The sequence below is a fragment of the Stomoxys calcitrans genome, chromosome 3 (genome assembly GCF_963082655.1).
Source record: "Stomoxys calcitrans chromosome 3, idStoCalc2.1, whole genome shotgun sequence".
Taxonomy (NCBI): Eukaryota; Metazoa; Arthropoda; class Insecta; order Diptera; family Muscidae; genus Stomoxys; species Stomoxys calcitrans.
Genome location: NC_081554.1, coordinates 151,515,985 through 151,531,094, shown reverse-complemented (window position 1 = coordinate 151,531,094; position 15,110 = coordinate 151,515,985). Strand labels below are relative to the sequence as shown.

General features: G+C 40.7%; 1 protein-coding gene across 5 annotated transcripts in view; it reads right to left on the bottom strand.

Moving 5' to 3' along the window:
• The window catches only part of LOC106092677 (serine-rich adhesin for platelets), a 250,128-nt gene that overhangs the window by 33,272 nt on the left and 201,746 nt on the right, over positions 1–15,110 (bottom strand). For all 5 annotated transcript variants that reach the window (XM_059364548.1, XM_059364550.1, XM_059364551.1 and 2 more), the window contains 2 exons: positions 11,887–13,661; positions 4,900–5,085 (listed from right to left, as the gene is read on the bottom strand). In XM_059364548.1, coding sequence (XP_059220531.1) covers positions 4,900–5,085; positions 11,887–13,661 — 1,961 coding nt within the window. The remainder of the gene's footprint in view (positions 1–4,899; positions 5,086–11,886; positions 13,662–15,110) is intronic.

Here is a 15,110-nt window from a genome sequence, read left to right as displayed (position 1 = left end):
AGCGGCATATCAAACAGGTCTACACAACATTCATGCTGACACGGTAGCAGATGCGGTAAATGGCTACCGGGTGAATGTAGTCCTTGGAGAACGACCGCCTCCCATTGCACCCGAAGAAATTGACCTCCCCCGGCAGACCAGAGTAGTTCTGGCTTAATTACGTTCCGGCAGATGCAGCCGCCTTAACTCCTACAGAGCAAGGATTGATGCCGACGTGCAAGATGAATGTTACGATTATAACCAGGGTACGCATGATACAATTGCCCGGTCATACCCACTCGACTCAGACCCAGATCCCTGTGAACGCATCCCATATTAAACGCAGAGTTCCTGGGTCTTGACACTCAACAGAATCAAGCAGATTATGGAAATTTGGTGTCGGAGATTTTAGAAGGAGCGCAGAAGATCGTGACGCTTGAAATGCTTTTCTACGTTCAGCTTATGGGAAAAAATGTTCTGTCATATCCAGTTTAAGTAAGTATATCAGATTAAGCACCTATATTGACCATACTTTTCACGATTCTTGATAGTCTCAGCAGAACAAAAGCAGATTTGCACAAAACATTCCATTAAGGAAGAGGGGCAAACTTCTCACATGTCAATGAGTGCTGTTCGATTCAAGTTTTAAGCTCAATGATAAGGTGACTCCTTTTTATAGCCGAGTCCGAACGGCGTGCCGCAATGCGACACCAAATAGGTGTTTCACGGCAAAGAGGGGATAACCACCACTGAAAAAAATCTTTTCTGATGTTCTCGCGAGGATTCGAAGGATTGTTTCTGGAAGAAAATGATGTATAACAATACATGTGCAGGAAGCCTACTTTCGACCTTCTTGTTGGTCAAGGTTGGCTTTGGACAAGGATCTCCTGGATTACATATTGTTTAAGTTGCTATTCCCTGGTAATACGAATAATTTTTGACCAGTCTGCCGCATAGTTTTTGGGAAGTGCGTTTAAGAACTGTGGTGTGTATCAAGCAGCTTAAATATCTTCTTAAACAGCCTGGGAATCATAAAAGCTCTGGGGAATAAATTTTTGAATTAAAAAACAGTCTTTTACTACCGCGGATCTCTCAGTAGTTCAAAATGCACATTTTGCTAATGCCGGTACACAGAAATATCTCAGAGAATTGTAAAGCAGACAAAGTTTCGTTGGCTAGAACATAAATCTCGCTCATAGTACCCGTCATGACAGGTCATTGTCTGACAGGAAAACATGATGATAGACTACATATTACAAGTAGCGATTTCAGAAGAAAAAGTGAGGACTTCGAGGAAAAGGATACTATAGAAAATCTGCTGGATATACGCACGAGCATGCATGAAGATTTCTTTCCGATTTTGAATTTGGTAGAACTTGACGATGATTTAAGTTAAATATTTCCCAAAAAGGTGGAAAAAATTAGGTTTTTATTTTGTTTTATTTTTTACATTTTTATACCCACTACCATTGGATGGGAGTATACTAATCCTGTCATTCCGTTTGTAACATCTCGAAATATTGATCTAGGACCACATAAATTATATACATTCTTGATGGTCTCGAAAATTTGATTCAACCTAGCCATGTCCGTCTGTCCGAACGTCCGTCTGTCGAAATCACGATAGCGGTCGAATGTGTAGAGCTAACCGCTTGAAATTTTGCACAGATACCTTATGTTGCTGTAGGTCATTGCGGATTGCAACTGGGCCATATCGGTTTAGATTTGGATATAGCTCCCATATAAACCGATCTCCCAATTTGACTTCTTGAGCCCATGAAGCCACAATTTTTGTCCAATTTGGCTGAAATTTTGCGCATAGTGTTCTGTTATGAATTCCAACAACTGTGTCAATTACGGTCAAGAACCTGATATAGCTCCCATATAAAACGATCTCCCGATTTGACTTCTTGAGCCCATGGATGCCACATTTTTGTACGATTTGGCTGAATTTTCGCACATAGTGTTTTGTTATAATTTTCAACAACTTTGCCAAGTACGGTTTAAATCGGCCTATAACCTGATATAGCTCTCATATAAACCGATCTCCCGATTTGATTTCCTGAGTCCCTAGAAGCCGCAATTTTTGTCAGACTTGGTTGAAATTTGGAACATAGTGTTCTGTTATGACTCCCAACAACTGTGCCAAGTACGGTTCAAATCGGTCAAGAACATGATGTAGTTACCATATAAACCGATCTCCCGATTTGACCACTTGAGCCCTTAGGTTAGGTTGGAAAGAGGGTGCAGACATCAATCCGCCCAATGCCACTATGGACATACACCTACACCATACGGCAGTCCTCTGACCTTCACAGCCAAATCGTCTGCCCTTTCATTTCCCCTTACTCCGTTATGGCCGGGCACACAAACGATGCGGATTTTCCTATTCTCATAAAAGGCGTTAATCTCCTTCTTACACTGCAAGACTGTTCGTGACCTTACCGTCCTGGTTGTTATTGTCCTTATGGCAATTTTACTGTCGGTAAAGATGTTCACAGCACCACACCACTTGACGCATTCCGTGATCGCCCGGATCTCCGCCTGCAGGACTGTATTATGGTCAGGCAGTCTAAAACAGATCTCAGTCCCTGGATTCTCAACGTTAACCCCCAGGCCCACTCTGTCCTCTAGCCTTGATCCATCCATGTAACATGATCTTCCAAATGGCAATACTATTGGGTTGCCCAAAAAGTAATTGCGGATTTTTTAAAAGAAAGTAAATGCATTTCTAATAAAGCTTAGAATGAACTTTAATCAAATATACTTTTTTACACTTTTTTTCTAAAGCAAGCTAAAAGTAACAGCTGATAACTGACAGAAGAAAGAATGCAATTACAGAGTCACAAGCTGTGAAAAAATTTGTCAACGCCGACTATATGAAAAATCCGCAATTATTTTTGGACAACCCAATAGTTTTCCGTCAATCGAAGACTGTGCCGATGACAGCAGTGCCTCGCACTCGATTTCAAGGTTCATCTCAGGTATCCGATCGGAAACTTCTTCCCTTCCTTCTAGGTTTCCTATCGTCGCCTCGATTATACCGCGATGGTATGAGCTGCTCCAATCCTCAATCCATTCTCCCATCGTCTTAAGTCTCTTGGCCGCAGTGGCTGCCTCACATTTAATCTGTATGTCAATGGGTCGAATATCTAGAATAGTCTCTCCAGTGCCCTAGTGTGCGTGGTCCTCATCGCTCCGCCTATGGCAAGACAACATGTTCTCTGAACCTGTTGTATGGTCCTTATGTTGCACTTTTTCTCCATTGCAGTCTACCAAATTATTGAGGCGTAAGTATGTATTGGTCTAATCACGCTCCTGTAAAGCCAGTGGACTATCGGGTTCAGGCCCCATTTCGAGCCTACGGCCCGCCTACATAGTGACCAACATCTCTGAGCCTCCTCAGTACGTGAGCCCTTACAAGCCGCGATTTTTATCCGATTTGGCTGAAATTTTCCATACAGTGTCCTGTTATGACTTTCAACAACTGCGCCAAGTACGGTCTAATTCGGTCTATAACTAGATATAGCTCCCATATTTTAGCGGAATCCATGGCGGTCGGTTACCAAGATTCGGCCAGGCCGAATTTAGCACACTTTTACTTGTTTCGTTGTCAATTTTTCTATTGCTTGAACTAAAGTTGTTTTCCATTTGGTATTTTTGTACCCTCCACCATAGGATGCGGGGTATACTACAATAATTTCGTCATTCTGTTTGTAACTACTCGAGATATTCGTCTGAAACCCCATAAAGTATATATATTCTTGATCGTCGCGACATTTTATGTCGATCTAGCCATGTTCGTCCGTCCGTCTGTCGGTCGAAAGCACGCTAACTTCCGAAGGAGTAAAGCTAGCCGCTTGAAATTTTGCACAAAAACTTCTTATTAGTGTAGGTCGGTTGGTATTGTAAATGGGCCATTTTGGTCCATATTTTGATGTAGCTGCCATATAAACCGATCTTGGGTCTTGACTTCTTGAGCCTCTAGAGTGCGCAATTCTTATCCGATTGGAATGAAATTTTACACGACGTGTTTTGTTATGATATCCAACAACTGTGCCAAGTATGGTTCAAATCGGTCCATAACCTGATATAGCTGCCATATAAACAGAACTGGGGACTTGACTTCTTGAGCTTCTAGAGGGCACAATTCCTATCCGATTTGGCTGAAATTTGGCATGACGTATTTTATTCTTACTTCCAACAACTGTGTCAAATAAGGTTCAAAAGTGGAGGGTATATAAGATTCGACCCGGCCGAACTTAGCACGCTTTTACTTGTTAAATTTATTCCAAATAAATTTTCAATGTTTTGCTTTCTTGCCAGCTAAAGCGATTTGTTTTTCCATTCGTAGAAAAACCTCCCTTATTCTGAAGGTTTTTATTATGTTAATTTTGTTGTTTAGTAAAACATTTTCTTTTTCGATTAGAAGCCAATTAAAAGCACAACGGAAATCACAAATCACAAATTGAAGCCCACATTCGTTTAAAATATTGTTAGCAAGTTTACTGGGTATTTAAAGAGAGCTCATTCCAATTAGTTTGCAAACAATACAACAGGCCAACACAAATAACACATGTAAAGTTATATAGGTAGATATATGCAAGTTCAATAGATATAAGACCACAAATCTAAATACAATATTAAGTATTTATTTGGAGTTTTAAATAATACCATGTATCGCAATAAAAAAAGTAGATCATCCCATAAGAAGAGAAAATGCTAAATTTAAATATAAAAGGCCAAAAATATGCCAAGAGTAAAATATTTAACTACCATATACAAAAATAACACACACACACACAAACACAGGCAACTTAGGAACTATAGGGAAAACAATCACACTACATTTTTTTACACAAAATAAATTAATGGGGGCTAGTAGGTCAAGTGTTGACCTTTCGTAACGTTCTGATTTACCTGTTTCTTCCCAATTTTTGTGGGGCGAGGTGCGACCTAAATTCAAGTTGATTTTTGTTGAAAATCCATTGGATTGGGAAAAATCCTGTTGCTGTTCCACTTGTCGTATGCGCTCAGCCACCGATGTTAATTGGGCCAAACTTGCAGCCGCTGTCGTATTCGCAGTAGTGGGGGAGTCATTTTGGACTGTAGAAGAGATTAAAGAAGAAATATTTGAGAAAATGGATGATTGTCTGGGGTTGATAATATAGCTGTTGTCGGACGGACCGAATCTTATATACCCTCCACCATAGATCGCATTTGACGAGTTCTATACGCGGTATATCTTTATATCAAATTATAGTTCGATTCTGACCACAAATGAATGCTGAACATTGTGGAAGTCATTGTGTAATATTTCAGTTCATTCGGATAAGAATTGCGCCTTGTAGGGGCTCAAAAAGCAAAATCGGGAGATCGGTTTATATGCGAGCTGTATCAAGCTATTGATCGATTCAGAACATATTAGACACGTATGTGGAAGGTCATGAGAGAAGCAGTTGTACAAAATTTCAGCCAAATCGGATGAGAATTGCGCCCTCTAGAGGCTCAAGTAGTCAAGATCCCAGATCGGTTTATATGGCAGCTATATTGGGTTATGTACCGATTTGCGCCACACTTAGCGCATGTTGTTGGAAGTGATACCAAAACACCACGTGCAAAATTTCAGTCGAATCGGACGAGAATTGCGCCCTCTAGAGGCTCAAGAAGTCAAGACCCAAGATCGGTTTATAAGGCAGCTATATCAAAACATACAATCCCAGCCGACCTACACTAATAAGAAGTATTGGATTGCCCAAAAAGTAATTGCGGATTTTTTAAAAGAAAGTAAATGCATTTTTAATAAAACTTAGAATGAACTTTAATCAAATATACTTTTTTTACACTTTTTTTCTGAAGCAAGCTAAAAGTAACAGCTGTTAACTGACAGAAGAAAGAATGCAATTACAGAGTCACAAGCTGTGAAAAAAATTGTCAACGCCGACTATATGAAAAATCCGCAACTACTTTTTGGGCAACCCAATATAAAGGGTGATTTTTTTGAGGTTAGGATTTTCATGCATTAGTATTTGACAGATCACGTGGGATTTCAGACATGGTGTCAAAGAGAAAGATGCTCAGTATGCTTTGACATTTCATCATGAATAGACTTACTAACGAGCAACGCTTGCAAATCATTGAATTTTATTACAAAAATCAGTGTTCGGTTCGAAATGTGTTCAAATTTTGACAAATTTTGTTCAGCGATGAGGCTCATTTCTGGTTGAATGGCTACGTAAATAAGCAAAATTGCCGCATTTGGAGTGAAGAGCAACCAGAAGCCGTTCAAAAACTGCCCATGCATCCCGAAAAATGCACTGTTTGGTGTGGTTTGTACGCTGGTGGAATCATTGGACCGTATTTTTTCAAAGATGCTGTTGGACGCAACGTTACGGTGAATGAACACATTTCGAACCGAACACTGATTTTGGTAATAAAATTCAATGATTTGCAAGCGTTGCTCGTTAGTAAGTCTATTCATGATGAAATGTCAAAGCATACTGAGCATCTTTCTCTTTGACACCATGTCTGAAATCCCACGTGATCTGTCAAATACTAATGCATGAAAATCCTAACCTCAAAAAAATCACCCTTTATGTGCAAAATTTCAAGCGGCTAGCTTTACTCCTTCGAAAGACAGACGGAAGGACGGACGGGCATGGCTAGATCGACTTAAAATGACATGACGATCAAGAATATATATACTTTATGGGGCCTCAGACGCATATTTCGAGGTGTTACAAACAGAATGACGAAATTAATATACCCCCATCCTATGGTGGAGGGTATAAAAATATCGATGGCACTATAGACATTTTATTTTTGTCTGAATAACGATTGACGTATTTCCTATCGATATCAACAAAGTAAATTTTTTTGCAAAATTTAACAAAAATAGGCGGTCCGACACTGAATATATCCTAAAAGTAGGTCAATTGGGATTGTAAATGGGCCATATCGGTAAAGGTTTTGATAGAGCTGCCATATAAACCGATCTTGAAACTTGATTTCTTCAGCCTCTAGAGGGCGCAGTTCTCATCGGAATTGGCTGGAAATTTGAATAAAATGTTTTACTACAGTTTCCAACAAGCGTGCTAAGCATGGTTCAAATCGGTTCATAACCTGAGCCACACAAACCGATCTCGGATCTTGACTTCTTGAGCCTCAAGAGTGCACAATTATTAAACCGATCTTGGATCTTGATTTCTTGAGCCCCTAGAAGGCGCAATTATTATTCGATTTGGCTAACATTTTGCACGAGGTGGTTTGTTTTAACTTTCAACAGCTGTACCAAGTACGTTCCAAATCGGTTCATAACCTGATGTAGCTCCCATATAAACCCATATCCGGATTAAAATTCTTGAGCCTCTAGAGCGCGCATAACTCCCATATGAGCAGATATCCCGATTTTACTTCTTGAGCCTCTAGAGGGTGCAATTCTTATCCGAATTGGCTGAAATTTTGTACATCGACTTCTCCTATAACTTTCACATGTGGTCTGAAGCGGTCCATAACCTGATATAGCTCCCATATATATCATGACTTCTCGAGCCTCAAGTAGGCACAATTTTTATCCCATTTGGTCTTATAAACCGGTCTCCTGATGTTATTTTTATACCCACAACCGATTTTGCTGAAATGTGGGACAATAAGTTACGTTGGGCCCTTCGACATTCTTCTTCAATTTGGCTTAGATCGGTCCAGAGTTAGATATAGCTACCATATAGACCGATCCGTCGATTTAGGGTCTTAGGCCCATAAAATCCACATTTATTATCCGATTTTGCTGAAATTTGGGACAATGAGTTGTGTTAGGCCTTTCGACAATCTCCTTCAATTTGGCCCAGATCGGTCCAGATTTGAATATACCTGTCATATAGACCGATCTCTCGATTTAAAGTTTTGGGCCCATAAAAGGCGCATTTATTGTCCGATATCGCCGAAATTTGAGACAGTGAGTTAAGTTAAGCCCCTCAAAATATTTCTGCAATTTCGCCTAGATCGGTAAAGATTTGAATATAGCTGCCATATAGACCGTTATCTCGTTTTAAAGTCTTGGCCCCATTAAAGGCTCATTTATAATCCGATTTCATTGAAATTTGACACAGAGACTTATATTAGGCTTTTCGACATCCGTGTCGTATATGGTTCAGATAGGTTTATTTTTAGATATAGCTACTAAAAAGATCAATATTTTGTTATACACAACTGAACAATGGCTTGTACTTATTAGTATTTGGTCCAAATCGGAATATATTTCGATATAGCTGCTGTGGGGCATAAGGTATGCGTTATTCACCGGATTTTGACGAAAGGTGGTTTTCATATTTATCCGAGGTGGTGGGTATGTTTAAGCTGCTGTAGGCCGCAATTCTTATCTGATTTGGCTGAAATTTTCCGCAATGATTTTTACTATTGTTTTCTAAACATGTTAACGAAGTACGGTCCGAATTGGTCCATAAACTTATATACGCAGTTACAATAGCATTGCAATTCTTATTCATTATCCTTTGCTTGCCTATAGAAAAACATTGCGCAAAGTACTTGACAAATGCAATCCATGGTTGATGGTATGTAAGATTCGGCCCGGCGTAACATCCATTTACTTGTTTTCCTTTTTGATTATCTCGGTACTCTAAGTCGATTTAGCCACGTCCATCAGTCCCTATGTTCATCCATCTGTCGCAATCACGAAAGCGATCGAACGCGTAAAACAAGCTGCTTGAAATTTTGCACAGATACTTAATATTAATGTAGGTCATTGGGGATTGCGAATGGTCCATATCGGCTCAGATTTGGATATAGCTCCCATAAAAACTGATATCCCGATTTGATTTCTTGAACCCATGGAAGCCACCATTTTTGTCCGATTTGGCTTAAATTATGCACATAGTGTTCCCTTACGACTTCATACAACTGTGCAAGATAGTGACCAATTCGGTCTATAACCTGATATAGCTCCCATATAAACCGCTCTCCCGATTTAATTTCTTGAGCCCCTGAAAGTCAAATTTTTATGACTTCCAACAACTGTACCAAGTACGGTCCAAATCAGTCTATAACCTGATATAGCTCCCATATAAAGTGATCTCCTGATTTGACATCATGAGCGCTTACAGGCCGCAATTTTTGTCCGATTTGGCCGAAATTTTGCATGTAGAGTTCTGTTATGACTTTCTACAACTTCACTAAGTAAAGTCTAAATCGGTCTATAACCTTGTAAAGCTCCCACATAAACCGAACTGCCAATTTAAACTCTTGTGATTTGGCTAAAGTTTTGCCTGTGGTGTTCTGTTCCACGACTTTCAACAACTGCGCAAAGTACACTTCTAATTAGTCTCTAACCTGATATAGCTCCTATATAAACCTGTCTCTTAATTATCCTTGTTCGGTTCCTAGAAGCTTTAATTTTTGTTGGTTTGACAGAAGACTGGTATGTAAAGGGTGATTTTTTTGAGGTTAGGATTTTCATGCATTAGTATTTGACAGATCACGTGGGATTTCAGACATAGTGTCAAAGAGAAAGATGCTCAGTATGCTTTGACATTTCATCATGAATAGACTTACTAACGAGCAACGCTTGCAAATCATTGAATTTTATTACCAAAATCAGTGTTCGGTTCGAAATGTGTTCATTCACCGTTCAGCGATGAGGCTCATTTCTGGTTGAATGGCTACGTAAATAAGCAAAATTGCCGCATTTGGAGTGAAGAGCAACCAGAAGCCGTTCAAGAACTGCCCATGCATCCCGAAAAATGCACTGTTTGGTGTGGTTTGTACGCTGGTGGAATCATTGGACCGTATTTTTTCAAAGATGCTGTTGGACGCAACGTTACGGTGAATGAACACATTTCGAACCGAACACTGATTTTGGTAATAAAATTCAATGATTTGCAAGCGTTGCTCGTTAGTAAGTCTATTCATGATGAAATGTCAAAGCATACTGAGCATCTTTCTCTTTGACACCATGTCTGAAATCCCACGTGATCTGTCAAATACTAATGCATGAAAATCCTAACCTCAAAAAAATCACCCTTTAGAATAAAATTATGGCCTTCAACTAAATTACGTTTGTATACATTTTTAGCAGTATCCACGTTGGTGGGCTTCCAAGATTCGGCCCGGTCGAACTTTGCACGCTTTTACTTGTTTTCCGTACCACGCCCCTAGGATAGGTTGAAAAGAGGGTACAGATTTTCATCCGCCCCGTGCCACTATAGACATACACCTAAACCAGTAATTGGCTTGTTGTGCGCTCCAAAAATATATAAAGTAACCTCGAAAAAAATCTAGGTTAGGAATTCCGTGCTACAAAATCCTTAATTGTTTTCCGTGACACTCCCCTTAGTTAGTTCATGTCTGGTATAGTGTCCCCACCTAGTGCCGGTATCTGTTAGACGTGAAAGCTGAGCAATGACAAAGAAAATGTTCCAACGTCTCATCGTCTTCCCCCTTATGCCCTACACATGCTATCACTTGCCGCACCGATTTTACATAAGTGAGCTTGTAGTCCTATGTGTCCCGTCATGATACCAATAGCCAAACTGACCTCCTTCTTACTTCCTTTTGGTAATAGCCTCGTCTTCTCACGATCTGGATCCCCCCATAGGATTTTGGCGCATTCGTCGCTCACTCCCTTAACTCGGACTGCGTCGACTCGAAAGGCTTCGGGTCAACCAAGTATATTGACGGAAGTTCTCTGGCCTTCACCTCCAAATCGTCTGCCCTTTCATTCCCCCTTACACCGTTATGGCCCGGCAACCAAACGATACGGATTGTGCCATCCTCAAAGAAGACGTTAATCTCCTTCTTACGATGCAAGATTGTTCGTGACCGTACCGTCCTGGTTGTTATTGCCCTTATGGCAACTTTACTGTCTGTTGAGATGTTCACACTCGACGTCCTCGCGTAAACACCACACCACCTCACCGTGATCACCCGGAGCTTCGCCTGTAGGACCGTATTATGGTCCGGCAGCCTACAACAGATCTCGGTCCCTGGGTTCTCAATGTAGACCCCCAGGCCTACTCTGTCCTCTAGCTTTGATCTATTCGAATAATATGATCTCCCAGATAGCAATATTAAGATTCCGTCAATCCAAGTGTGTGCCGCTGGCAGCAGTGCTTCGCACTCGACCTCAAGGTTAATCTCATGTATTCGATCGGAAATTTCTTTCTTTCCTTCCAGGGTTCCTATCGTTGTCTCCATTATACCGGGATGGTATGACCTGCTGCTATCCTCTATACATTTTCCCATCGCCTTATGTCTGAAAAGCCTCTGTGACTGGCTCACACTCAACACGTTCTCTAAAACTGTTGTATTATCCTTAAGTTGTACTTTTTCTCCATTGCAGTCCACCAAACTACTGAGACGTCGGTAAGTATTGTTCTAATCACGCTGCTGTCGAGTCGGTGGACTATTCTCTGATTTAGCCCCCCCATACTTGGGTGGAGGTGCCGGAAAGGCATATAAAGTGATGCTCCGCCGTCCCATCACTGTTGCATCCGACGTTGACAACTCTGGGGAAAATATATAATTTAAGTTTTTATGACAAATAACGCAGGTGCTCGGCTGAGTACCAATGTCAGCATAGAATCTGGATGGCCTCAATCATTGGTTCTCGCGGAGACTTGATCCATGTCCACCAGAAGGAGAGTTCCTTCCTCCTTCTGCTTCCTGTGGAAGATCTCGACTGCTCAACAAATCAGTCTAATCTAACAGCAGAATCACTTTGGACTGCTCCTATGAGTTCTACTTGAAAACTGTACTCAGAATAAATCTCTTTGAATACAATTATCGTTATCTTATAAGGCCTAAGTTTTTGTTAGTTTCTACTTTTAGGTAAAAGGATACCATACTCGAACCTTTTCAGTTTGAGTCTCAAAAATATTTCAACAAAATACTTACCTCTTCCCACTAGATCGCTTTTACCCTGGACCGGTTTCAAATGCACTCCCCACAAATCATCGGGTTTCTCGATATTCTCACCCAAAACATAGGGTTTCGGTTTGGCTGGTTTATTTTTGAGTATGCCACGCAACGAGGTCATTTCGTCAGTTTCATAGTCGGTGGTGTCCACCCCGCTGGTCGTAGAAGCATAACTACTGCGGGAACTCTCCGTTAGACCAAAGGATTCGGGTATGGTTACAGTGACATTTTTCATTGAATCCTTGCTCTGATCAGGGGATTCCATGAGTGGAGCCCTGTAGGCCACAGTGCTGGAGGCAATGGTCTTGCGTCTTAATTTATCATCACCAAACAAGGTGACTGGCATGGCCACTGTAGATGAGGTGGATGCAGTTGTGGAGACTGTTGTGGCCGATTTCACTAAACTTTGCAGGGGTCCCACACTGGAACTGCGACTGCGTCTACGTCTAAAATTATTGGTAGGCGGGGGTTTGCTATCGGTCTCCACAATATTCACCCTTCCCGATTCGGTGGCAAAGTGTACTTCGGTCTTGCAAAACTCGACTCTTTTTTGTTGGCCCCTCTGGGAAAAGGCTGAACTTGAATTGCTTATCTCTGTGGTGAGCAGGAATTTACCCTCCGTTGCCCCTCCAAGGGAGTTGGAGTCAGGGAAACCATTTAGCCTCACATGGGTAGTTTGACGTCCATTGTCACTCACATATTTACTTTCGTCCACTGCGATTGAATGTCTTTTATTAAGGCCTCCATCTTCTTCTTGGGAATTTTCGGACTCGTCATAGGATTTTTGAGTTCTGTAACGTCTTTGCATGGCCGATGATGTTGTTGTTGTTGTCGAAGCTGTTGAAGAATTTAAACGCTCTCCAAAACGTACCACCACTGCTCCAGAGCGACTACTATCATTTGCCGCCGCCTGGGTGGGGGACCAATTTTGCAATTCTCCTGAACGGCCCAATCCACTGTCGGTGGAAGCATCCATGCGCTGCATCGTTGACTTGTCAGGCGGGGACATTTTCTCAAAACCATAAGATTTTCGTCTCAAATGCCATTCAATGGGATTGGTTTCCTTGTATTTGAGTCGGGATTCCAAGCTGTTGGTGGTGTGCTTAGCCTCGACTACCGGACTACCTAGGTCCTTTTTAACTGTAGCAGCACTATATCTGTCTGGCGAGCGATCCAGACTTCTGCGAATTGTTGGCGCTTGTACCTCTATTTGATCCTGTTCGGGTAATTCTCTACTAGCCGATTGCTGATTGATTACAAAGTCCTCTTTGTACAGCGACTCGTCTGAGAGCTTTTTCAATTTGCCTCTAATCTCTTTGAGGGATTCTGCTGTTAGAAAGCTACTGCGCTCTAGTTTCGGGGAGGCCTTACTGCTGTCGGGACCATTTAAAATACTGCTTAGAGCAGCCAAATCCACATGGTTATTTTTCATTACCGTATTTAAACGTCTTCCGTTTTCTAGCTCTGCTCGTATCTTGGAAACGCTCACGGAACATGCGGGCAAATCCAATGGCCTTCTAGCACTTGTGGGCGATGGTTGGGGTTGTTTGGTTGTGGTTGATTGAAAAGATCTGCGCAGCTTACTGACTCGTCTCCACTCGGCTGGTTCTGTGTTTTCACTGCCGTTTATATCCCACTCGGTGCTTAAATCGTCGGTTGATATTGAACGCGATCTTTGCAATGATGTAAGAGTTGTTATGGGTGAATAGCTTTCACGGGGTATTTGTTGTCTTCGCAGATGACGGGAAGATAGTCTGAAATTGAGAAAAAACAGAAGTATGTTAGTAGATAATAGTAATTTAAGGCTTTTGTATTTGTTTCCTAAGTCTTTTGTTTTGGTTTCGTTGATCTACATTAGACCGTTGAAGAACAGGTAAAATTAACGTTTAAATTGAAATTCCTAGAAATACTGGAAGAATTTCTCGACACACGAGCCTATCTAATGTATTTTATAATTAAGAGTGCTTGTCTTCTTAGACATGAACTTAGACAGAACTTAATGAATGAATTTGTTTGTAACACTCAGAAGGAAGAGAGATAGACCCATTGATAAGCATAACTCAGAAACACTTTCTGATTCGATTTAGCTATGTCCGTCCATTTGTCTATTTGTGTACAAAGTACAGGTCGCAATTTTTATCCGATCGTCTTCAAATTTGGTACGGGCATCTTTTATGGCCTAGAGAAGAAGTCTATTGAGATTGGAAAAAATCGGTTCGGATTTGGATATAGCTTCCATAAGTTCGTTCGATTTTGAATAATATTGCAATAACATCGTCATTTGTTAACCGATTCTCTCGAAATTTCGCATGAAGATTTTTCTTATGATTCTCGATATTCCTGGTGAATTAAGAGATATAGGTTCAGATTTAGATCCCTTTATATATTTATCACCCGATGTTCACTTCTAGATCTTTTGCAGCCGCATTTATCAACTGGGTTTCCCAAAGTTTAACATAAAGCTTTCTTCTACGACTACCACCAAATGTTCGAATTTTCATCGAAATCGGTTCAGATTTAAATATAGCTCCTATATATATGTTCGTCCGATTTGGTCTTGATTTTTGCAATAATTTGGTTATTTGTCAACCGATTCTCACAAAAATGTTTTCTTCATATATCTCCCAGCATTGCCGTTGAATTTCACAGAAATCGAATTAGATTTGGAAACAGCTCCCATATATATGTTTCACCCGATTTTTACTTTCAGAGCCATTGTCAGCATATTTCTAAATAGATTTATATTAACTTTTACACAGTGTCTTCTTTTATGATTTTCACTATGTGTGCAGATTTGGGTTGAAATCGGTTCAGATTAAGATAAAGCTCTCATAAATATTTTTGTTCTATAGTTTGGTCATATGTTAACCGCTCCTAATGGTACGAGGGTTTCTCCTATGGCTTTTCAGATCACTGAAGAGTTTCATAGAAATCTATTCAAATTAAGATATAGTTCCCATATAAATGTTTCTCTCGTTTATCACTTGTAGGACCTCTGCAAAAGCATTTATCATCCAATCTTGTCAATATTTTGCACAACTATTTCCTCTGTGACTTCTATATCAGATTTAGATATAGCTCTCATATATATATAGCCCGATTTTCACTCCTGGGAGCACTGCAAGCCCATTTAATGACCAAACTTCCAAAAACTTCGTACAACGCTTTCTTCGACGACTGTCACAATATCTGAGAAGTTTGCT